This window comes from Rana temporaria, chromosome 4 (assembly GCF_905171775.1).
Source record: "Rana temporaria chromosome 4, aRanTem1.1, whole genome shotgun sequence".
Lineage (NCBI taxonomy): Eukaryota > Metazoa > Chordata > Amphibia > Anura > Ranidae > Rana > Rana temporaria.
Window position 1 is genome coordinate 480,273,563 of NC_053492.1, and position 25,897 is coordinate 480,299,459.

The 25,897-nt window shown below is 56.7% G+C and overlaps 1 protein-coding gene across 2 annotated transcripts in view; it reads right to left on the reverse strand.

Annotated features, from left to right (window-relative positions):
• Window positions 1-25,897, reverse strand: part of BABAM2 (BRISC and BRCA1 A complex member 2) — a 221,894-nt gene that overhangs the window by 58,003 nt on the left and 137,994 nt on the right. For both annotated transcript variants that reach the window (XM_040351858.1, XM_040351857.1), the window contains exons 8-9: window positions 16,279-16,378; window positions 3,109-3,179 (exon numbers count right to left, since the gene is read on the reverse strand). In XM_040351858.1, coding sequence (XP_040207792.1) covers window positions 3,109-3,179; window positions 16,279-16,378 — 171 coding nt within the window. The remainder of the gene's footprint in view (window positions 1-3,108; window positions 3,180-16,278; window positions 16,379-25,897) is intronic.

The following is a 25,897-nucleotide window of genomic DNA, read 5'->3' on the forward strand; positions in this document are numbered from 1 at the left end:
GTAACAAGCCCCGCCCCCCCGTGATCCTCCGCCCCGCCTTCTATAGGCCCCTCTACACCGGCCAATCACCACACCAGGTCTCGGGGGCGGGACGTTAGAGTGTCAGCTCCTTGGGGTCAATGTTCTGCGGAACTCTTTGAGGAAAGGGGGCGGGGCAGTAAAGAGTTTCTTATCTGAAGCTCCTTCCTAGGAAAGCGTCTCACCTATTCTCAGGAAATCGGTGACATCAAAGCGAGCGGCACGACGCGCGGCGCGGCACAGAGTCCGATTCTGCAGAAATGTTTGTGTGATATCTTGTGCCGCGCATGCGGGTGAAAAAGGGACATACATTGTTCCCTATGAGATTGCGGGTGTCAGCGGATCTCACCCGATCTCGTCCGCCTCCGCAACGATCCGATCCTGCGGACGGAAGAAGATCCTGCGGATCGGATCGGGTGAGCAGGGACAGGCGGTCCGTGTTCATCCCATCCCCCCATAGGGGAGAGCGGGGAAAAGACTGGGCGGTCCCTCCACAGTGTGCGGGGACCGCTCTGTCACCCGCCGACTCAGCGGGATCAACGGAGCGATCCCCAAAGAGCATACAGAGGCGGATCATTACTGATCATTACTGATCCGCCCCCCGTGTGAAAGGGGCCTAATGGACTTTTCACTGCTAGAAATTTGTTTGTTTGAGAAAAATGTTTCCATCCTAATCCTTCGACTTTGCTCGTCACTGCAGTCTGAGCGGGACAGGCGCGGGACAGGCGCGGGACAGGCGCGGGACAGGCGTGGGACAGGCGCGGGACAGGCGGAGGACAGGCCTGGGACAGACACGGGACAGACACGGGACAGGCGGAGGACAGACACGGGACAGGCACGGGACAGGCGCGGGACAAGCGGAGGACAGACGCGGGACAGGCACGGGACAGACACGGGACAGGCGGAGGACAGACACGGGACAGGCGCGGGACAAGCGGAGGACAGACGCGGGACAGGCACGGGACAGACACGGGACAGGCGCGGGACAGGCGCGGGACAGGCGCGGGACAGGCGCGGGACAGGCACGGGACAGGCACGGGACAGACACGGGACAGGCGCGGGACAGGGGCGGGACAGGCACGGGACAGGGGCGGGACAGGCACGGGACAGACGCGGGACAAGCGGAGGACAGGCCTGGGACAGACACGGGACAGGCGCGGGACAAGCGGAGGACAGGCCTGGGACAGACACGGGACAGGCGCGGGACAAGCGGAGGACAGACGCGGGACAGGCGTGGGACAGGCACGGGACAGGCGCGGGACAAGCGGAGGACAGGCGCGGGACAAGCGGAGGACAGACGCGGGACAGGCACGGGACAGGCACGGGACAGGCGCGGGACAGGCACGGGACAGGCGCGGGACAAGCGGAGGACAGACGCGGGACAGACACGGGACAGGCGCGGGACAAGCGGAGGACAGGCGCGGGACAGACACGGGACAGGGGCGGGACAGGCACGGGACAGGGGCGGGACAGGCACGAGACAGACACGGGACAGACGCGGGACAGGCAGAGGACAGACGCGGGACAGACACGGGACAGGCGCGGGACAAGCGGAGGACAGACGCGGGACAGGCATGGGACAGACACGGGACAGGGGCGGGACAGGCACGGGACATGCGCGGGACAGACGCGGGACAGACACGGGACAGGCACGAGACAGACACGGGACAGACACGGGACAGACGCGGGACAGGCAGAGGACAGGCCTGGGACAGACGCAGAACTGAGCAGTCTGAGTGGGACAGATGTAGGACAGGGACGGGACAGACGCGGGACAGGAGCGGGACAGGCAAGGGCCAGACGCGGGACAGGCACGAGACAGACACGGGACAGACGCGGGACAGGCAGAGGACAGGCCTGAGACAGATGCGGGACAGGCAGAGGACAGGCCTGAGACAGATGCGGGACAGGCACGGGACAGACGCGGGACAGGCACGAGACAGACACGGGACAGACGCGGGACAGGCCTGGGACAGATGCGGGACAGGCAGAGGACAGGCCTGAGACAGATGCGGGACAGGCACGGGACAGACGCGGGACAGGCACGAGACAGACACGGGACAGACGCGGGACAGGCCTGGGACAGATGCGGGACAGGCAGAGGACAGGCCTGAGACAGATGCGGGACAGGCACGGGACAGACGCGGGACAGGCAGGAGACAGACACGGGACAGACGCGGGACAGGCAGAGGACAGGCCTGGGACAGATGCGGGACAGGCAGAGGACAGGCCTGGGACAGACGCGGAACTGAGCAGTCTGAGTAGGACAGATGTAGGACAGGGACGGGACAGACGCGGGACAGGCAAGGGCCAGACGCGGGACAGGCACGAGACAGACACGGGACAGACGCGGGACATGCACGAGACAGACATGGGACAGACGCGGGACAGGCAGAGGACAGGCCTGAGACAGATGCGGGACAGGCACGGGACAGACGCGGGACAGGCACGAGACAGACACGGGACAGACGCGGGACAGGCCTGGGACAGACGCGGGACAGGCAGAGGACAGGCCTGGGACAGATGCGGGACAGGCACGGGACAGGCATGGGACAGACGTAGGACAGGCATGGGACAGATGCGGGACAGACCTGGGACAGGTGCGGGACAGACCTGGGACAGGCGGAGGACAGACGCGGGACAAATGCAGAGCTCTGCTTTCCCTCCCACTTCCTATCACATGAGGTGAATGCAGAGCGGAGCTGGACAGACCCGGGACAGAAGCGGGTCAGACGAGGGACAGTCGCAGGACAGGCCCAGGACCGGCGCGGGACAGGCGGAGGACAGGCGCGGGACAGGCGGAAGACAGGCGCGGGACAGGCGGAGGACAGGCGCGGGACAGGCGGAAGACAGGCGCGGGACAGGCATGACACTATGTGTGAACGGAGCGGCGGCTGCCTGCTGATGCTGAGACTTAGTTGCTTGTTGCAGAGAGAGGAGAGGAGGAACTCCAGTGGCCGGGAGCCCCTAGGCGTCTGCCTAGTTAGCCTAGTGGTAGCACCGGCACTGGTCCCGCCGCATCTGGTGTGAGTCTACCCTAAAGCAACCGACCACAATTGTAAATAGACCAGCAAGACCAAACTGACTTACGTTCCAAAGTGACTGAGGAAGGCGGCGATATATTCTCTCCTCTTGTGATAACCTTGTATGACGTACTGAACCTGAAAGACAACCACAAATACCTCAGTATAGAGTGCCACCGATCGTGTACAGGACTAGAAAACTCATTGGAAAGGTTCATTTTAATCTTTTTTACATAACAAACACGTTATACCTCCTCTGTGTAATGGTTTTGCACAGAGCAGCCCCCATCCTCCTCTTCTCGGGTCCCTCATTGCTACTCCTGGCCCCTCCCTCCCGTCGAGTGCCCCTCACAGCGAGCAGCTTTCTATGGGGGCACCCAAGCCGATTCAGACACAGAGCTGCCGTTCGGCCCCGCCCCTCTCTCCTGATTGGCTAACTGACTTTGACTGTCAGAAGCGTGTGGCATGGCGAAACGCGTCAATGTGCTTGACTTGGGAGGAGCCAAAGCGGAGTTTGTCTTCCAATCATATTGCACCACGGGCTGTCGGGAGTGCAGCATTTTTGCAACATTTTTTAATAAAGGGGATCCGACCCGCTACTAGCAAAGGGGACCTAATAAAGGGGGTCCAACCCACTACTAGCAAAGGGGACCTAATAAAGGGGGTCCAACCCGCTACTAGCAAGGGGGACCTAATAAAGGGGGTCCAACCCGCTACTAGCAAGGGGGACCTAATAAAGGGGGTCCAACCCGCTACTAGCAAGGGGGACCTAATAAAGGGGGTCCAACCCGCTACTAGCAAGGGGGACCTAATAAAGGGGATCCAACCCTCTACTAGCAAGGGGGGCCTAATAAAGGGGGTCCAACCCGCTACTAGCAAGGGGGGCCTAATAAAGGGGGTCCAACCGGCTACTAGCAAGGGGGACCTAATAAAGGGGGTCCAACCCGCTACTAGCAAGGGGGATCTAATAAAGGGGGTCCAACCCACCGCTAGCAAGGAGGACCTAATAAAGGGGGTCCAACCCGCTACTAGCAAGGGGGACCTAATAAAGGGGATCCAACCGGCTACTAGCAAGGGGGACCTAATAAAGGGGGTCCAACCCGCTACTAGCAAGGGGGGCCTAATAAAGGGGGTCCAACCCACCGCTAGCAAGGAGGACCTAATAAAGGGGGTCCAACCCACTACTAGCAAGGGGGACCTAATAAAGGGGGTCCAACCCGCTACTAGCAAGGGGGACCTAATAAAGGGGGGGGGGCAACCCGCTACTAGCAAGGAGGACCTAATAAAGGGGGTCCAACCCGCTACTAGCAAGGGGGGCCTTATAAAGGGGGTCCAACCCGCTACTAGCAAGGGGGACCTAATAAAGGGGGTCCAACCCGCTACTAGCAAGGGGGACCTAATAAAGGGGGGGGGGCAACCCGCTACTAGCAAGGAGGACCTAATAAAGGGGGTCCAACCCGCTACTAGCAAGGGGGGCCTTATAAAGGGGGTCCAACCCGCTACTAGCAAGGGGGACCTAATAAAGGGGGTCCAACCCACTACTAGCAAGGGGGACCTAATAAAGGGGGTCCAACCCACTACTAGCAAGGAGGACCTAATAAAGGGGGTCCAACCCTCTACTAGCAAGGAGGACCTAATAAAGGGGGTCCAACCCACTACTAGCAAGGGGGACCTAATAAAGGGGGTCCAACCCGCTACTAGCAAGGGGGACCTAATAAAGGGGGTCCAACCCACTACTAGCAAGGGGGGCCTAATAAAGGGGGGTCCAACCCGCTACTAGCAAGGGGGACCTAATAAAGGGGATCCAACCGGCTACTAGCAAGGGGGGCCTAATAAAGGGGGTCCAACCCGCTACTAGCAAGGAGGAGCTAATAAAGGGGGTCCAACCTGCTACTAGCAAGGGGGGCCTAATAAAGGGGGTCCAACCCGCTACTAGCAAGGAGGAGCTAATAAAGGGGGTCCAACCTGCTACTAGCAAGGGGGGCCTAATAAAGGGGGTCCAACCCGCTACTAGCAAGGGGGACCTAATAAAGGGGGTCCAACCCGCTACTAGCAAGGGGGACCTAATAAAGGGGGGGGGGCAACCCGCTACTAGCAAGGGGGACCTAATAAAGGGGGTCCAACCCTCTACTAGCAAGGGGGGCCTTATAAAGGGGGTCCAACCCTCTACTAGCAAGGAGGACCTAATAAAGTGCCCGGAGAGTATATATCCCCCCCAGGAATGTAGGTGATCTGCACTCGCTCTGCAGTAATTAGTGATAATGAACTCCCAGAATACGGAGAAGTATTATTGTAGAAATAGTAACAATGTTCCATAACAAGCTCCAGTTTCGGGGATGACGTCGGCCCCTTCATCAGATACAAAGGACGTCTGATAACAATGTATCCAACGCTCTATTATATACAAGGAGGAACCAAGAATAGAGCAGATAATTATACAGCAACACGGGGGATGGGAAGAACTTCTCCCTCCCAGAGACTCCACAAGAAATAAAGCACAATGGGGGGAATTCATCCAATCTGGGAGCAGCTCTGCCCGCCAACCAATCAGCTTAAAGGCTCAATTGTTATTTTTGAACCCCTTGGCACACCTGAGGATAAAACAAATGTTAATGCCTGAGCACAATTTTGCAACTTTGACTTGCGTTGGTAAAACTACAAATCATTTTGTACATCCCGGGGGATGACACCGCGTTTTATTTCAGGATTAATTTATTTATTTATTATTACAATCAAAGGAAAACTGGCCCAAAAGAGTAAAAAAATTATAATTAAACAATCTACGCTATATTGTCAAAAGTATTGGGACGCCGGCCTTTACACACACATGAACTTTAATGGCGTCTTAGTCCGGAGGGTTCAATATTGAGTTGGCCCCGCCCTTTGCAGCTTCAACTCTTCTGAGAAGGCGGTCCACAAGGTTTAGGGGTGTGTCTATGGGAAGGCTGTCCACAAGGTTTAGGGGTGTGTCTATGGGAAGGCTGTCCACAAGGTTTAGGGGTGTGTCTATGGGAAGGCGGTCCACAAGGTTTAGAGGGGAGTGTCTATGAGAAGGCGGTCCACAAGGTTTGGGGGTGTGTCTATGGGAAGGCCGTCCACAAGGTTTAGGGGTGTGTCTATGGGAAGGCCGTCCACAAGGTTTAGGGGTGTGTCTATGGGAAGGCTGTCCACAAGGTTTAGGGGTGTGTCTATGGGAAGGCAGCCCACAAGATTTAGGGGTGTGTCTATGGGAAGGTCGTCCACAAGGTTTAGGGGTGTGTCTATGGGAAGGCCGTCCACAAGGTTTAGGGGTGTGTCTATGGGAAGGCTGTCCACAAGGTTTAGGGGTGTGTCTATGGGAAGGCCGTCCACAAGGTTTAGGGGTGTGTCTATGGGAAGGTCTGTCCACAAGGTTTAGGGGTGTGTCTATGGGAAGGCGGTCCACAAGGTTTAGGGGTGTGTCTATGGGAAGGCCGTCCACAAGGTTTAGGGATGTGTCTATGGGAAGGCCGTCCACAAGGTTTAGAGGGGAGTGTCTATGAGAAGGCGGTCCACAAGGTTTGGGGGTGTGTCTATGGGAAGGCCGTCCACAAGGTTTAGGGGTGTGTCTATGGGAAGGCCGTCCACAAGGTTTAGGGGTGTGTCTATGGGAAGGCTGTCCACAAGGTTTAGGGGTGTGTCTATGGGAAGGCAGCCCACAAGATTTAGGGGTGTGTCTATGGGAAGGTCGTCCACAAGGTTTAGGGGTGTGTCTATGGGAAGGCTGTCCACAAGGTTTAGGGGTGTGTCTATGGGAAGGCCGTCCACAAGGTTTAGGGGTGTGTCTATGGGAAGGTCTGTCCACAAGGTTTAGGGGTGTGTCTATGGGAAGGCGGTCCACAAGGTTTAGGGGTGTGTCTATGGGAAGGTCTGTCCACAAGGTTTAGGGGTGTGTCTATGGGAAGGTCTGTCCACAAGGTTTAGGGGTGTGTCTATGGGAAGGTCGTCCACAAGGTTTAGGGGTGTGTCTATGGGAAGGCCGTCCACAAGGTTTAGGGGTGTGTCTATGGGAAGGCCGTCCACAAGGTTTAGGGGTGTGTCTATGGGAAGATCCGTCCACAAGGTTGAGGGGTGTGTCTATGGGAAGGCGGTCCACAAGGTTTAGGGGTGTGTCTATGGGAAGGTCTGTCCACAAGGTTTAGGGGTGTGTCTATGGGAAGGTCATCCACAAGGTTTAAGGGTGTGTCTATGGGAAGGCCGTCCACAAGGTTTAGGGGTGTGTCTATGGGAAGGTCTGTCCACAAGGTTTAGGGGTGTGTCTTTGGGAAGGTCTGTCCACAAGGTTTAGGGGTGTGTCTATGGGAAGGCCGTCCACAAGGTTTAGGGGTGTGTCTATGGGAAGGCCGTCCACAAGGTTTAGGGGTGTGTCTATGGGAAGGCTGTCCACAATGTTTACCGCAAACTCACTCATCCATGTCTTTTTGGCCTTGGGGGAGGGGGTCTTTCACTCAGAGGAGGGGTGGAAGTTGGAGTGGGGGAAGGGCAGTAAGTGAGGGGGGGGTTGTTTGTTACTGGAGGGAGGGGGTCAGGACCTATCAGTGGGGGTTGGGGGTCAGTAGTTCTGCAAGAGGGGGGGAAGATTGTTGAGGGAGGGGGTCTGTCACTGGTAGGAGGGGCGGTAGTTGAAGTGGGGGGGGCAGTAGGTGGGGAGGGGGTTTGTCACTGAAAGGAGGGGGTGATGGTAGGAGATCTATCATTGGTGGTTGGGGGGTCGGTAGTTGGGTGGATGTAGGTAGCTCTGCTCCGAGGACTCTCAGCACTTCTCCAGCACGTTGGGGATCGCTCTGCTCCGAGGACTCTCAGCACTTCTCCAGCACGTTGGGGATCACTCTGCTCCGAGGACTCTCAGCACTTCTCCAGCACGTTGGGGATCGCTCTGCTCCGAGGACTCTCAGCACTTCTCCAGCACATTGGGGATCGCTCTGCTCCGAGGACTCTCAGCACTTCTCCAGCACGTTAGGGATCGCTCTGCTCCGAGGACTCTCAGCGCGTTGAGGATCACTCTGCTCCGAGGACTCTCGGCACTTCTCCAGCACGTTGGGGATCGCTCTGCTCCGAGGACTCTCAGCGCGTTGAGGATCACTCTGCTCCGAGGACTCTCAGCACTTCTCCAGCACGTTGGGGATCGCTCTGCTCCGAGGACTCTCAGCACGTTGGGGATCGCTCTGCTCCGAGGACTCTCAGCACTTCTCCAGCACGTTGGGGATCACTCTGCTCCGAGGACTCTCAGCACTTCTCCAGCACATTGGGGATCGCTCTGCTCCGAGGACTCTCAGCACGTTGAGGATCACTCTGCTCCGAGGACTCTCAGCACTTCTCCAGCACGTTGGGGATCGCTCTGCTCCGAGGACTCTCAGCGCGTTGGGGATCGCTCTGCTCCGAGGACTCTCAGCACTTCTCCAGCACGTTGGGGATCGCTCTGCTCCGAGGACTCTCAGCACTTCTCCAGCACGTTGGGGATCGCTCTGCTCCGAGGACTCTCAGCACTTCTCCAGCACATTGGGGATCGCTCTGCTCCGAGGACTCTCAGCACTTCTCCAGCACGTTAGGGATCGCTCTGCTCCGAGGACTCTCAGCGCGTTGAGGATCACTCTGCTCCGAGGACTCTCAGCACTTCTCCAGCACGTTGGGGATCGCTCTGCTCCGAGGACTCTCAGCACGTTGGGGATCGCTCTGCTCCGAGGACTCTCAGCACTTCTCCAGCACGTTGGGGATCGCTCTGCTCCGAGGACTCTCAGCACTTCTCCAGCACGTCGGGGATCGCTCTGCTCCGAGGACTCTCAGCACATTGAGGATCACTCTGCTCCGAGGACTCTCAGCACTTCTCCAGCACGTTGGGGATCGCTCTGCTCCGAGGACTCTCAGCGCGTTGGGGATCGCTCTGCTCCGAGGACTCTCAGCACTTCTCCAGCACGTTGGGGATCGCTCGTCTCCGAGGACTCTCAGCACATTGAGGATCACTCTGCTCCGAGGACTCTCAGCACTTCTCCAGCACGTTAGGGATCGCTCTGCTCCGAGGACTCTCAGCGCGTTGAGGATCACTCTGCTCCGAGGACTCTCAGCACTTCTCCAGCACGTTGGGGATCGCTCTGCTCCGAGGACTCTCAGCACGTTGGGGATCGCTCTGCTCCGAGGACTCTCAGCACTTCTCCAGCACGTTGGGGATCACTCTGCTCCGAGGACTCTCAGCACTTCTCCAGCACATTGGGGATCGCTCTGCTCCGAGGACTCTCAGCACGTTGAGGATCACTCTGCTCCGAGGACTCTCAGCACTTCTCCAGCACGTTGGGGATCGCTCTGCTCCGAGGACTCTCAGCACTTCTCCAGCACGTTGGGGATCGCTCGTCTCCGAGGACTCTCAGCACATTGAGGATCACTCTGCTCCGAGGACTCTCAGCACTTCTCCAGCACGTTAGGGATCGCTCTGCTCCGAGGACTCTCAGCGCGTTGAGGATCACTCTGCTCCGAGGACTCTCAGCACTTCTCCAGCACGTTGGGGATCGCTCTGCTCCGAGGACTCTCAGCACGTTGGGGATCGCTCTGCTCCGAGGACTCTCAGCACTTCTCCAGCACGTTGGGATCGCTCTGCTCCGAGGACTCTCAGCACTTCTCCAGCACATTGGGGATCGCTCTGCTCCGAGGACTCTCAGCGCGTTGGGGATCGCTCTGCTCCGAGGACTCTCAGCACTTCTCCAGCACGTTGGGGATCGCTCGTCTCCGAGGACTCTCAGCACGTTGAGGATCACTCTGCTCCGAGGACTCTCAGCACTTCTCCAGCATGTTAGGGATCGCTCTGCTCCGAGGACTCTCAGCACGTTGAGGATCACTCTGCTCCGAGGACTCTCAGCACTTCTCCAGCACGTTGGGGATCGCTCTGCTCTGAGGACTCTCAGCGCGTTGGGGATCGCTCTGCTCCGAGGACTCTCAGCACTTCTCCAGCACGTTGGGGATCGCTCGTCTCCGAGGACTCTCAGCACATTGAGGATCACTCTGCTCCGAGGACTCTCAGCACTTCTCCAGCACGTTAGGGATCGCTCTGCTCCGAGGACTCTCAGCGCGTTGAGGATCACTCTGCTCCGAGGACTCTCGGCACTTCTCCAGCACGTTGGGGATCGCTCTGCTCCGAGGACTCTCAGCACGTTGGGGATCGCTCTGCTACGAGGACTCTCAGCACTTCTCCAGCACGTTGGGATCGCTCTGCTCCGAGGACTCTCAGCACTTCTCCAGCATGTTGGGGATCGCTCTGCTCCGAGGACTCTCAGCACTTCTCCAGCACGTTGGGGATCGCTCTGCTCCGAGGACTCGCAGCACTTCTCCAGCACGTTGGGGATTGCTCTGCTCCGAGGACTCTCAGCACTTCTCCAGCACGTTGGGGATCGCTCTGCTCCGAGGACTCTCAGCACTTCTCCAGCACGTTGGGGATCGCTCTGCTCCGAGGACTCGCAGCACTTCTCCAGCACGTTGGGGATTTCTCTGCTCCGAGGACTCTCAGCACTTCTCCAGCACGTTGGGGATCGCTCTGCTCCGAGGACTCTCAGCACGTTGGGGATCGCTCTGCTCCGAGGACTCGCAGCACTTCTCCAGCACGTTGGGGATCGCTCTGCTCCGAGGACTCTCAGCACTTCTCCAGCACATTAGGGATCGCTCTGCTCCAAGGACTCTTAGCACGTTGGGGATCGCTCTGCTCCGAGGACTCTCAGCACTTCTCCAGCACATTAGGGATCGCTCTGCTCCAAGGACTCTTAGCACGTTGGGGATCGCTCTGCTCCGAGGACTCTCAGCACTTGTCCAGCATGTTGGGGATCGCTCTGCTCTGAGGTCTCTCAGCACTTCTCCAGCACGTTGGGGATCGCTCTGCTCCGAGGACTCTCAGCACTTCTCCAGCACGTTGGGGATCACTCTGCTCCAAGGACTCTCAGCACGTTGGGGATCGCTCGTCTCCGAGGACTCTCAGCACTTCTCCAGCACGTTGGGGATCGCTCTGCTCCGAGGACTCTCAGCACTTCTCCAGCACGTTGGGGATCGCTCGTCTCTGAGGACTCTCAGCACTTCTCCAGCACGTTGGGGATCGCTCTTCTCCGAGGACTCTCAGCACTTCTCCAGCACGTTGGGGATCGCTCTTCTCCGAGGACTCTCAGCACTTCTCCAGGACGTTAGGGATCGCTCTGCTCCGAGGACTCTCTGCACTTCTCCAGCACGTTGGGGATCGCTCTGCTCCAAGGACTCTCAGTACGTTGGGGATCGCTCTGCTTGGAGGACTCTCAGCACTTCTCCAGCACGTTGGGGATCGCTCTGCTCCGAGGACTCTCAGCACGTTGGGGATCGCTCTGCTTGGAGGACTCTCAGCACTTCTCCAGCACGTTGGGGATCGCTCTGCTCCGAGGACTCTGAGCACTTCTCCGAGGACTCTCAGCACTTCTCCAGCACGTTGGGGATCGCTCTGCTCCGAGGACTCTCAGCACGTTGGGGATCGCTCTTCTCCGAGGACTCTCAGCACTTCTCCAGTACGTTGGGGATCGCTCTGCTCTGAGAACTCTCTGCACTACTCCAGCAAGTTGGTGATCGCTCTGCTTGGAGGACTCTCAGCACTTCTCCAGCACGTTGGGGATCGCTCTGCTCTAAGGACTCTCAGCACTTCTCCAGCACGTTGGGGATCGCTCTGCTCCGAGGACTCTCAGCACGTTGGGGATCGCTCTGCTCTAAGGACTCTCAGCACTTCTCCAGCACGTTGGGGATCGCTCTGCTCCGAGGACTCTCAGCACGTTGGGGATCGCTCGTCTCCAAGGACTCTCAGCACTTCTCCAGTACGTTGGGGATCGCTCTGCTCCGAGAACTCTCAGCACGTTGGGGATCGCTCGTCTCCAAGGACTCTCAGCACTTCTCCAGCACGTTGGGGATCGCTCTTCTCCGAGAACTCTCAGCACGTTGGGGATCGCTCTTCTCCGAGGACTCTCAGCACTTCTCCAGTACGTTGGGGATCGCTCTGCTCCGAGAACTCTCAGCACGTTGGGGATCGCTCGTCTCCGAGGACTCTCAGCACTTCTCCAGCACGTTGGGGATCGCTCTGCTCCGAGGACTCTCAGCACGTTGGGGATCGCTCTGCTCCGAGGACTCTCAGCACTTTTCCAGCACGTTGGGGATCGCTCGTCTCCAAGGACTCTCAGCACTTTTCCAGCACGTGTCGTATTTCCGGAGATAGAGATCTCATGACTCTGGGCAGACTCTCATCCGTCTTACATATGAAATTGGACTCGGCTTGTCTCCTCTCATGCTCTCGGTGATGAAATCCTCGCTCTTGGCCGGCGATGGGAGAGGAAAGACCGCGCGATGTGTTTGTTCTGGCAGCCGTGGAGTCTCAGCTGCTCACAGCTATGTCACCGAATATACCAGAGCCGCGTGTAACCTCCATCCCATCCCCAGAGTCTGCCAACATCTCACCGCCTGGATACCCAACACAGCTCACTGGTCCTACTCCTACAAAGGGCATGAGATGAGCGCCGGGCAAGATGACACACATATACCTGACCAGTTATTACATTATGACCACTCCCCTAATATTGGGAAGGTCCTCCCTTCATGACGTGTCCAGCCATGGACTCCACTAGACCTCTGAAGGTACGCTGAGGAATCTGACATCAAGCGGTCAGTTGCAGGCTCTTTAATTCCTGAAAGTTGGGAGGTGGGGCCTCCATGGATAGGACCTAATTTTCCCTCCCCATCCCCAACAATCAGCCCCCCCCACCTAAGGGACGGAACATTGATGGAGGTGGGGAGGGAAGGCTCATTGATGGAGGTGGGGGAGGGAAGGCTCATTGATGGAGGTGAGGAGGGAAGACTCATTGATGGAGGGAAGGCTCATTGATGGAGGTGGGGAGGGAAGACTCAGTGATGGAGGTGGGGGAGGCAAGGCTCATTGATGGAGGGAAGGCTCATTGATGGAGGTGGGGAGGGAAGACTCATTGATGGAGGAGGGGGAGGGAAGGCTTATTGATGGAGGTGGGGAGGAAAGGTTCATTGATGGAGGTGGGGAGGGAAGGCTTATTGATGGAGGTGGGGAGGAAAGGTTCATTGATGGAGGTGGGGAGGGAAGGCTCATTGATGGAGGTGGGGAGGGAAGGCTCATTGATGGAGGTGGGGGGAGGGGAGGCTCATTGAAGGAGGTGGGGGAGGGAAGGCTGATTGATGGAGGGAAGGATCATTGATGGAGGTGGGGAGGGAAGGATCATTGATGGAGGTGGGGAGGGAAGGATCATTGATGGAGGTGGAGAGGGAAGGCTCATTGATGGAGGTGGGGAGGGAAGGATCATTGATGGAGGGAAGGATCATTGATGGAGGTGGGGAGGGAAGGATCATTGATGGAGGTGGGGGGAGGGGAGGCTCATTGATGGAGGTGGGGAGGGAAGGCTCATTGATGGAGGTGGGGAGGGAAGGATCATTGATGGAGGTGGGGAGGGAAGGATCATTGATGGAGGTGGGGAGGGAAGGATCATTGATGGAGGTGGGGAGGGAAGGATCATTGATGGAGGTGGGGAGGGAAGACTCATTGATGGAGGTGGGGGGAGGGGAGGCTCATTGATGGAGGTGGGGAGGGAAGGCTCATTGATGGAGGGAAGGATCATTGATGGAGGTTGGGAGGGAAGGCTCATTGATGGAGGGAAGGATCATTGATGGAGGTGGGGAGGGGAAGGATCATTGATGGAGGTGGGGGGAAGGGAAGGCTCATTGATGGAGGTTGGGAGGGAAGGCTCATTGATGGAGGTGGGGGAGGGAAGGCTCATTGAGGGAGGTGGGGGAGGGAAGGCTCATTGATGGAGGTGGGTGAAGGAAGGCTCATTGATGGAGGTTGGGAGGGAAGGCTCATTGATGGAGGTGGGGGGAGGGAAGGCTCATTGATGGAGGTGGGAAGTGAAGGCTCATTGATGGAGGTGGGGAGTGAAGGATCATTGATGGAGGTGGGGGGAGGGAAGGCTCATTGATGGAGGTGGGGAGAGAAGGCTCATTGATGGAGGTGGGGAGGGAAAGCTCATTGGTGGGGGAGGAGAAGGCTCATTGATGGAGGTGGGGAGGGAAGGCTCATTGATAGAGGTGGAGAGGGAAGGCTCGTTGATGGAGGTGGGGGAGGGAAGGCTCATTGATGGAGGTGGGGGAGGGAAGGCTCATTGATGGAAGTGGGGAGGGAAGGCTCAGTGATGGAGGTGGGGAGGGAAGGCTCATTGATGGAGGTGGGGGAGGGAAGGCTCATTGATGGAGGTGGATAGTGAAGGTTCATTGATGGAGGTGGGGAGGGAAGGCTCGTTGATGGAGGTGGGGGAGGGAAGGCTCGTTGATGGAGGTGGGGGAGGGAAGGTTCATTGATGGAGGTGGATAGTGAAGGCTCATTGGTGGAGGTGGGGAGGGAAGGCTCATTGATGGAGGTGGGGGAGGGAAGGTTTGTTGATGGAGGTGGGGGAGGGAAGGCTCGTTGATGGAGGTGGGGGAGGGAAGGCTCGTTGATGGAGGGAAGGCTCATTGATGGAGGTGGGGAGGGAAGGCTCATTGATGGAGGTGGATAGTGAAGGCTCGTTGGTGGAGGTGGGGAGGGAAGGCTCATTGATGGAGGTGGGGGAGGCAAGGTTTGTTGATGGAGGTGGGGGAGGGAAGGCTCGTTGATGGAGGTGGGGGAGGGAAGGCTCGTTGATGGAGGTGGGGGAGGGAAGGCTCATTAATGGAGGTGGGGAGGGAAGGATCATTGATGGAGGTGGGGAGGCTCATTGATGGAGTTGGGGAGGGAAGACTCATTGATGGAGGTGGGGGAGGGAAGGCTCATTGATGGAGGTGGGGAGGGAAGGCTCATTGATGGAGGTGGGGGAGGCAAGGCTCATTGATGGAGGTGGGGAGGGAAGGCTCATTGATGGAGGGAAGGCTCATTGGTTGAGGTGGGGAGGGAAGGCTCAGTGATGGAGGTGGGGAGGGGAAGGCTCATTGAAGGAGGTGGGGGAGGGAAGGCTCATTGGTTGAGGTGGGGAGGGAAGGCTCAGTGATGGAGGTGGGGGAGGGAAGGCTCATTGATGGAGGTGGGGGAGGGAAGGCTCATTGGTTGAGGTGGGGAGGGAAGGCTCATTGATGGAGGGAAGGATCATTGATGGAGGTGGGGAGGGAAGGTTCATTGATGGAGGTGGGGAGGGAAAAGTTAATTGATGGAGGTGGGGGAGGGAAGGCCCATTGATGGAGGTGGGGAGGGAAGGCTCAGTGATGGAGGTGGGGGAGGGAAGGCTCATTGATGGAGGTGGGGGAGGGAAGGCTCATTGGTTGAGGTGGGGAGGGAAGGCTCATTGATGGAGGGAAGGATCATTGATGGAGGTGGGGAGGGAAGGTTCATTGATGGAGGTGGGGAGGGAAAAGTTCATTGATGGAGGTGGGGGAGGGAAGGCCCATTGATGGAGGTGGGGAGGGAGGGCTCATTGATGGAGGTGGGGAGGGAAGGTTCATTGGTAGAGGTGGGGAAGGGGAAGGCTCATCGGTGGAGGTGGAGAGGGAAGGTTTATTGATGGAGGTAGGGAAGGGGAAGGCTCATTGATGGAGGTGGGGAGGGAAGGCTCATTGATGGAGGTGGGGAGGGAAGGCTCATTGATAGAGGTGGGGAGGGAAGGCTCATTGATGGAGGTGGGGAGGGAAAGATCATTGATGGAGGTGAGGAGGGAAGGGCTCATTGATGGAGGTGGGGAGGGAAGGATCATTGATGGAGGTGGGGAGGGAAGGATCATTGATGGAGGTGGGGAGGGAAGGCTCATTGATGGAGGTGGGGAGGGAAGGCTCATTGATGGAGGTGGGGAGGGAAGGATCATTGATGGAGGTGAGGAGGGAAGGGCTCATTGATGGAGGTGGGGAGGGAAGGATCATTGATGGAGGTGGGAAGGGTAGGCTCATTGATGGAGGTGGGGAGGGAAGGCTCATTGATGGAGGTGGGGGAGGAAGGCTCATTGATGGAGGTGGGGGAGGGAAGGCTCAGTGATGGAGGTGGGGAAGGCATATTGATGGAGGTGGGGAGTCATTGTAACCAGATAATCCATGTTATTCCTATGGAACTCCCTACCCCAATCTGTCCAGAGCCCCTCCCATCCTCTGGAATTATTCATATCATTATAATAATAACTCTCTACAATAAATCTGAAGAAGTGGCGGTTGGTCCATCGCACAGAACCCTCAGATCAGAGAATATCACGGATCGGGATCACGGTACCTTGTTGATGAGCAGCTGGCAGACCTGAGGAACGTAGTCGATGAGACAACCCCCGCCGGGAAACGCTGGGATGTGAAGAGCCGAGGACCCGCCCAGAGCACTGAAACAAGACGGGATTGGTTACTGCAAAGCACACATTCCACAAATCAGTTTTATCAAAAGCAGAAAAACTTCAATAAAATGTCTTCCTCGGATTTCACTGCACACTGAGAGCTTCTCACAATGTGCATTAGAAACTACAGCAAATCAGATTGAGCCCCACCCCATTTCCTGGCTGGAAGACATCCAGCATCATGTAGCTCTTTCCTCCCCAACCTGACTGTCCCTGGCTCCGCCCCTTTCATTGATTGGATATCAGTTCTTTCAATCATGGAGGATCAGCATCACAGGTGGGCGGCGGCCTGACAACAGACGTGTGCAGGAGGAGGAAATGTCTTTTGTTTTTATTTGTTATTTAAATAAATTCATTTTGTTACATTTGTTTATTTTCTTTATAGAATTATTTTCGTTTATTCGAAATTTTCCAAATTCCGACAAATTGAATATCATTCAAAATCAAATTTATTATATTCTTTCTATTTCATCCTATTGTTTTTTCTTCTATTATTTACCTCACAACAGAACATAGAAAACATATCAAATGTTTAAACTGAGAAAATGAACCATTTTAAGAAAAAAATTAGGCGATTGTGAAATTTATGGCAGCAACAAGTCTCAAAAAAGTTGGGGCGGGGCCACATTTAGCACGGTGTAGCACCTCCCCTCTTCTTTCACCAACGCTCTGTAAAGGTCTGGGATCTGAGAAGAATAGATTGCTTGGACCTGATTTTGCTCCTTCTTGCCACCTACTTAGACCTCTGCTCGGACCTGACTGTGCTCCTTCTTGCCACCTACCTAAACCTCTGCTTGGACCTGACTGTGCTCCTTCTTGCCACCTACTTAGACCTCTGCTCGGACCTGACTGTGCTCCTTCTTGCCACCTACCTAAACCTCTGCTTGGACCTGACTGTGCTCCTTCTTGCCACCTACTTAGACCTCTGCTCGGACCTGACTGTGCTCCTTCTTGCCACCTACCTAAACCTCTGCTCGGACCTGACTGTGCTCCTTCTTGCCACCTACTTAGACCTCTGCTCGGACCTGACTGTGCTCCTTCTTGCCACCTACCTAAACCTCTGCTCGGACCTGACTGTGCTCCTTCTTGCCACCTACTTAGACCTCTGCTTGGACCTGACTGTGCTCCTTCTTGCCACCTACTTAGACCTCTGCTTGGACCTGACTGTGCTCCTTCTTGTCACCTACATAAACCTCTGCTTGGACCTGACTGTGCTCCTTCCTGCCACCTACTTAGACCTCTGCTTGGACCTGACTGTGCTCCTTCTTGCCACCTACCTAAACCTCTGCTTGGACCTGACTGTGCTCCTTCTTGCCACCGACCTAAACCTCTGCTTGGACCTGACTGTGCTCCTTCTTGCCACCTACTTAGACCTCTGCTTGGACCTGACTGTGCTCCTTCTTGCCACCTACCTAAACCTCTGCTTGGACCTGACTGTGCTCCTTCTTGCCACCGACCTAAACCTCTGCTTGGACCTGACTGTGCTCCTTCTTGCCACCAAACCAAACCTCTGCTCGGACCTGACTGTGCTCCTTCCTGCCACCTATTTAGACCACTGCTTGGACCTGACTGTGCTCCTTCCTGCCACCTACTTAGACCTCTGCTTGGACCTGACTGTGCTCCTTCTTGCCACCTACTTAGACCTCTGCTCGGACCTGACTGTGCTCCTTCTTGCCACCTACCTAAACCTCTGCTCGGACCTGACTGTGCTCCTTCTTGCCACCTACTTAGACCTCTGCTTGGACCTGACTGTGCTCCTTCTTGCCACCTACTTAGACCTCTGCTTGGACCTGACTGTGCTCCTTCTTGTCACCTACATAAACCTCTGCTTGGACCTGACTGTGCTCCTTTCTGCCACCTACTTAGACCTCTGCTTGGACCTGACTGTGCTCCTTCTTGCCACCTACCTAAACCTCTGCTTGGACCTGACTGTGCTCCTTCTTGCCACCGACCTAAACCTCTGCTTGGACCTGACTGTGCTCCTTCTTGCCACCAAACCAAACCTCTGCTCGGACCTGACTGTGCTCCTTCCTGCCACCTATTTAGACCACTGCTTGGACCTGACTGTGCTCCTTCCTGCCACCTTAGACCTCTGCTTGGACCTGACTGTGCTCCTTCTTGCCACCAAACCAAACCTCTGCTTGGACCTGACTGTGCTCCTTCCTGCCACCTAACCAAACCTCTGCTTGGACCTGACTGTGCTCCTTCCTGCCACCTAACCAAACCTCTGCTTGGACCCGACTGTGCTCCTTCTTGCCACCTACTTAGACCTCTGCTTGGACCTGACTGTGCTCCTTCTTGCCACCTACCTAAACCTCTGCTTGGACCTGACTGTGCTCCTTCTTGCTGCCTACTCAGACCTTTTCTCATCTGCCTCGGCCCCTGCCTGGTCCTTACTACTCTCTCATCTGCAGGACCTGTGAATAATCTCCACATCATAGCCTCCCTGTTCCCATCACCCCCTTGGTGGGCTGATCTTAAAGGCCATGACATGGTGTAAAACCTGGGACCACTCTTGGCCCTTCTCCACCATCAAGATTCTGGCCACTTGATGGTGGTCATAACAGGCTACCAGCAGGAGCCTCGCTCTCAAACTCCAGCTGCTAATACAGCAGATGAGTAAAAAAAGACACCCGCAGTTACTGGGAAGAGGAACGTCAAGGGAGGCTGTGTGGTCACATGACCGCTGAATAAAAAATAAAAAAGGTAAAATTATTATTTTCCATAAAAGTCGTGAAGGTCGTTGGACGGATGGTCATTGGACGGGGTGGTTGTTGGATGGATGGTCGTTGGACGGGTGGTCGATGGACGGGTGGTCGATGGTCGTTGGACGGGGTGTGGTCGATGGTCGGATGGTCGTTGGACGGGTCGTCGTTGGATGGGTGGTTGATGGACAGGGCGCTCATTGGACGGGTGGTCGGGGTGGTCGTTGGACGGGTGGTTGATGGACAGGTGGTTGTTGGATGGGTGGTTGATGGACAGGTGGTCATTGGACGGGTGGTCGTTGGACGGGGTGGACGTTGGACGGATGGTTGTTGGACAGGTGGTTGTTGGACGGATGGTTGTTGGACGGTTGGTCGATGGACGGGGTGGTCGATGGACGGGTGGTTGATGGCCCGGGTCCTCGTTGGACGGGTGGTCGATGGACGGATGGTTGATGGTCGGGTGGTCGTTGGACGGGTGGTTGTTGGACGGGGTGCTCGTTGGATGGGTGGTTGTTGGACGGGTGGTTGTTGGACGGGTGGTTGTTGGACGGGTGGTTGTTGGACGGGTGGTTGTTGGACGGGTGGTCGATGGACGGGTGGTCGATGGACGGATGGTTGTTGGACGGGTGGTTGTTGGACGGGTGGTCGATGGACGGGTGGTTGTTGGATGGGTGGTTGATGGATGGGTGGTAGATAGACAGGTGGTTGATGGACGGGTGGTCGTTGGACGGGTGGTTGTTGGACGGATGGTTGTTGGATGGGTGGTTGATGGACAGGTGGTCGTTGGATGGGTGCTCGTTGGACGGATGGTTGATGGTCGGGTGGTCGATGGACAGGGTGGTCGTTGGACGGGGTGGTCGTTGGACGGGGTGGTCGTTGGACGGGGTGGTTGTTGGACGGATGGTCGTTGGACGGATGGTCGTTGGACGGGGTGGTCGTTGGACGGTGGTCGATGGACGGGGTGGTCGTTGGACGGATGGTCGTTGGACAGGGTGGTCGATAGACGGGGTGGTCGTTGGACGGATGGTTGTTGGACGGGGTGGTCGTTGGACGGGGTGGTCGATCGACGGGGTGGTTGATGGACGGGGTGGTCGATGGACGGGATGGTCGTTGGACGGATGGTCGTTGGACGGGGTGGTCGATGGACGGGGTGGTCGATGGACGGATGGTCGTTGGACGGGGTGGTCGATGGACGGATGGTCGTTGGACGGATGGTCGTTGGACGGGGTGGTCGATGGACAAGGTGGTCGTTGGACGGGGTGGTCGTTGGAGGGGGTGGTCGTTGGACGGGGTGCTCGCTGGACGGGGTGGTCGATGGACGGGTAATCGTTGGATGGGTGGTTGTTGGACGGATGGTTGTTGGACGGGGTGGTCGATGGTTGGGTGGTCGATGGACGGGGTGGTAGTTGGACGGATGGTTGTTGGACGGATGGTTGTTGGACGGGGGGGTTAGTTGGATGGGGTGTTCGTTGGACGGTGGTCGATGGTTGGGTGGTCGATGGACGGATGGTTGTTGGACGGGGTGGTCGTTGGACGGATGGTTGTTGGATGGGGTGGTCGTTGGACGGGGTGGTCGTTGGACGGGGTGGTCGTTGGACGGTGGTCGATGGACGGGGTGGTCGATGGACGGGGTGGTCATTGGACGGTGGTCGATGGACGGGTGGTCGTTGGATGGGTGGTTGATGGTTGGGGTGGTCGTTGGACGGTGGTCGTTGGACGGTGGTCGATGGATGGGGTGGTCGTTGGACGGGGTGCTAGCTGGACGGGGTGGTCGTTGGATGGTGGTTGTTGGACGGATGGTTGTTGGACGGGGTGGTCGATGGTTGGGTGGTCGATGGACGGGGTGGTCGTTGGACGGGGTGGTCGCTGGACGGGGTGGTCGTTGGACGGATGGTTGTTGGACGGGGTGGTCGTTGGATGGGTGGTTGATGGTTGGGTGGTCGTTGGACGGGGTGGTCGTTGGACGGGGTTGTCGTTGGACGGATGGTTGTTGGACGGGGTGGTCGTTGGACGGGGTGGTCGTTGGATGGATGGTTGTTGGACGGGGTGGTCGTTGGACGGATGGTTGTTGGACGGGGGGGTTAGTTGGACGGGGGGGGTTAGTTGGACGAGGTGGTCGATGGACGGGGTGGTCGATGGACGGGTGGTCGTTGGACGGATGGTTGTTGGACGGGGTGGTCGTTGGACGGGGTGGTCGATGGACGGGGTGGTCGTTGGACGGGGTGGTCGTTGGACGGGGTGGTCGTTGAACGGGGTGGTCGTTGGACGTGGTGGTCGTTGGACGTGGTGGTCGTTGGATGGAGTGTTCGTTGGACGTGGTGGTTGTTGGACGGGGTGGTCGTTGGACGGTGGTTGTTGGACGGGGTGGTCATTGGAGGGGGTGCTCGCTGGACGGGGTGGTCGTTGGAGGGGGTGTTCGTTGGACGGGGGGGTTCGTTGGACGGGTGGAGTTTAGTTGTTTTTATAATACACAGTTTTTGCTGCAGATGAAATGAAGAGGAGTGGGTGGAGCCAAGCGTGGCCTTGCCCCCCCCGTATCTTATACAGTTATGAAAGAACAATGAAGATTGAACGAGGGGGGGGGGGGGCTGTAAGATATTCGGCGCGGTGAACGGCGGATGATTACAGGTCTCGGCTCTCTCATCCGGTCTGTCTGGCAGCTGATGGAGACAAACCCGTCAGACAGAATCTCGCTGGAGACAATGTCATGCAATGTCTTGGGGGAGGCGGCAAACCCGTCATTATGACATCGCGATGTACTTATCTTGTGCGGCGGCGACCCCCCCGCGTTTATATATATATTTATAAAGTGGGGTGTGGACTCTCCTGTGAGTCAGGCAGGAAATATGTTTTACAAGGGAGTGGAGCGATATGGATGAGGTCAGGATTCCTATAAAATGATGACATGTTCCTCTGCTATACCGGGACAGACGCTGCATGTGACGCGGCTTTACAACAAGGGGGGGGGGGGAACCCAACGCAATCACGGGCCGTATCAACAGTATGGTTCCCCCTGAAAAGGGCCCATTGTATCTGTAAGACAATGCAGAGTTCAGGAGTGCAAAGTTCAGGGGTGCACTGTGTACACAGTTCAGGGGTACGCTGTGTCCAGTGTGCAGGGTTTAGGGGTGCACTGTGTACAGTGTGCAGAGTTCAGGGGTGCACTGTGTACAGAGTTCAGGGGTGCACTGTGTAAGTGTGCAGAGTTCAGGGGTGCACTGTGTACAGAGTTCAGGGGTACACTGTGTACAGTGTTCAGTGTTTAGGGGTGTGCTGTGTACAGAGTGCAGAGTTCAGGGGTGCGCTGTGTACAGAGTGCAGTGTTTAGGGTGTGCTGTGTACAGAGTGCAAGGTTTAGGGGTGCTCTGTGTACAGAGTGCAGAGTTTAGGGGTGCACTGTGTCCAGTGTGCAGGGTTTAGGGGTGCACTGTGTACAGTGTGCAGAGTTCAGGGGTGCACTGTGTACAGAGTTCAGGGGTGCACTGTGTAAGTGTGCAGAGTTCAGGGGTGCACTGTGTACATAGTTCAGGGGTACACTGTGTACAGTGTTCAGTGTTTAGGGGTGTGCTGTGTACAGAGTGCAGAGTTCAGGGGTGCGCTGTGTACAGAGTGCAGTGTTTAGGGTGTGCTGTGTACAGAGTGCAAGGTTTAGGGGTGCTCTGTGTACAGAGTGCAGAGTTTAGGGGTGCACTGTGTAAAGTGTGCAGAGTTCAGGGGTGCGCTGTGTACAGAGTGCAGAGTTTAGGGGTGCACTGTGTAAAGTGTGCAGAGTTCAGGGGTGCGCTGTGTACAGAGTGCAGTTTTTAGGGTGTGCTGTGTACAGAGTGCAATGTTTAGGGGTGCTCTGTGTACAGAGTGCAGAGTTTAGGGGTGCACTGTGTAAAGTGTGCAGAGTTCAGGGGTGCGCTGTGTACAGAGTGCAGTTTTTAGGGTGTGCTGTGTACAGAGTGCAAGGTTTAGGGGTGCTCTGTGTACAGAGTGCAGAGTTTAGGGGTGCACTGTGTAAAGTGTGCAGAGTTCAGGGGTGCGCTGTGTACAGAGTGCAGGTTTCAGAGGTGCTCTGTGTACAGAGTGCAGTGTTTACATGCACACTCCTAAACCATGTACTCTGTACACCGCACACTCTAAAGCATTGCAAAAGAAAGCTCTATTTCTGGGAACAAAACATCACAAATGTCTTTTGGGTACAACGTCGCACGACGGCGCAATATCATATCATATCCACTTATTGGGATTTCTGTGTAGCGGAATACACAGCGGCCTAAATTGATGAAAAAACATTTTTTTTCTTGTATGTTTTGTAGCAGAAAGTAATAAATCTAGAATTTGGGGTTCATGAGATTGGCGCCCCACTTCTTCTGGAATCGGGGGTGGCGTACGATTGGCGGGCCCTTTAATCAGAGGCTCTGCGGGGCCCCCGGCGTGTACCGGCACCAGACCGTATGTTCTCTATTTTTCTCCCACCACTGGAGACGTTCAGCTTAATGAGGAACGCGAAAATACGCCCACATCTCCAATCACGCCACGAAGATTCCGGCTCTAGAAATGTTCCGGGGGGGGGGGGGAAGCTGGCAGAGGAAGGGGCCGCGGGATTTGGCACCGACCGCCGAGGAGAAAAGGAAAGCTGCACAATAACAAATCTGCAATGAAATAATCCAAATGTCGCAATTATCGGCCTGCCAAAGTAATAAAATAACGATCATTTCTGAGCGCTGAATGATGGGAACAGGAGAACCAATCACAGGGTCGCTAATCATCCGGCCAATCACCAGCCTTTCATACCATTAACATTTCTCACGGTTCTGCAGAAGCAGGTCGGGGCGAGTTTTCCCCTCATTGTGGATAAATGTTCACCAAAAGTAGACTAGGGGCCGTGACATCACAAGGGGGCGGGGTCTCCGAATGATGTCACCGAATGGCCACGCCCCATGGCTATATAAGTAATGGCACACGCCGAATCTAACACAACAGGGGGAGCTAGAAGACATTAGGAAGAAGAGCCAGAGGCATCAGGAGAATCAGAGGGAGGAGACAGCGGGGGAGAAGACAGCGGGGGGGAGAAGACAGCGGGGGGGAGAAGACAGCGGGGGGAGAAGACAGCGGGGGGAGAAGACAGCGGGGGGAGAAGACAGCGGGGGGAGAAGACAGCGGGGGGAGAAGACAGCGGAGGGAGAAGACAGCGGGAGGAGAAGAGAGCGGGGGGAGAAGACAGCGGAGGGAGAAGACAGCGGGGGGAGAAGACAGCGGGGGGAGAAGACAGCGGAGGGAGAAGACAGCGGGAGGAGAAGAGAGCGGGGGGAGAAGACAGCGGAGGGAGAAGACAGCGGGGGAGAAGACAGCGGGGGGAGAAGACAGCGGAGGGAGAAGACAGCGGGGGGAGAAGACAGCGGGGGGAGAAGACAGCGGGGGGAGAAGACAGCGGAGGGAGAAGACAGCGGGGGGAGAAGACAGCGGAGGGAGAAGAGAGCGGGGGGAGAAGAGAGCGGGGGGAGAAGACAGCGGAGGGAGAAGACAGCGGGGGAGAAGACAGCGGGGGGAGAAGACAGCGGAGGGAGAAGACAGCGGGGGGAGAAGACAGCGGGGGGAGAAGACAGCGGGGGGAGAAGACAGCGGAGGGAGAAGACAGCGGGGGGAGAAGACAGCGGGGGGAGAAGACAGCGGGGGGGAGAAGACAGCGAGGGGAGAAGACAGCGGGGGAAGTAGATAGCGGGGGGGAGAAGACAGCGGGGGAAGTAGATAGCGGGGGGGAGAAGACAGCGGGGGCAGAAGACAGCGGGGGGAGAAGACAGCGGGGGAAGTAGATAGCGGGGGAAGTAGATAGCGGGGGGGAGAAGACAGCGGGGGCAGAAGACAGCGGGGGGAGAAGACAGCGGGGGAAGAAGAAGCGGAAGGAGGTGGGGTTTCCCTTCAGGCACAAGTTGCACTACAAGTCGGATCATCATGCTGTGACTCGGATGCTCTCATAGGGAATTAGTGGTTTTGATGCTGATTCGGTGTAAATCCGGTCCGGAGGTATAAAGAGTAACATATTTATTGTAAATCAATGTCTTGGCTGCACTTTTACCCCCCTCCCCTCCCCTCCCCCCACATGTACACAGGAAGTCTGATCTCTGAAAAGATACGGATTTGCCGGAGACAGTCTGGCGCTATTCGGGTTCAAAGTCCGATGGAGCTTTCCGTTTAGACACACCCCCGTCCCTCACAACAGAAAGCCCGCCCCCTGCCAGCATGCCGCAGAGACGGACCCTTGTTCTCTGTGAGGAAGCAGCGGTCTCTCTGTAAAGGTCCAAAGCCCCCGCTAAGTCCATGGATATCGCAGCTTCTACTTCATGGAAATCCGTTCAGCTCTGTCACACTTTGAATGACAATTACTCGGTCATATAACACATATGAGAGATTCATCATTTTTTGCTAAACAAACTAAACAAAGACTGACATTTGTTTTTCTCCTTCACTGATGGGCACTGATGAGGCGCCACTGATGGGGAGGCACTGATGAGGCGGCACTGAGGAGGCACTGATGGGCACTGATGAGGCGGTATTGGAGGGCACTGATTAGAGGGCACTGAGGTGGCACTGAGGAGGCGGCACTGATGGGCACTGGTGAGGAGGCACTGATGGGCACTAATGAGGTGGCACTGAGGAGGCACTGATGAGGAGGCACTGATGGGCACTAATGAGGTGGCACTGAGGAGGCACTGATGAGGAGGCACTGATGGGCTCTGATGAGGAGGCACTGATTAGAGGGCACTGGTGAGGAGGCACTGATGGGGAGGCACTGATGAGGCGGCACTGAGGAGGC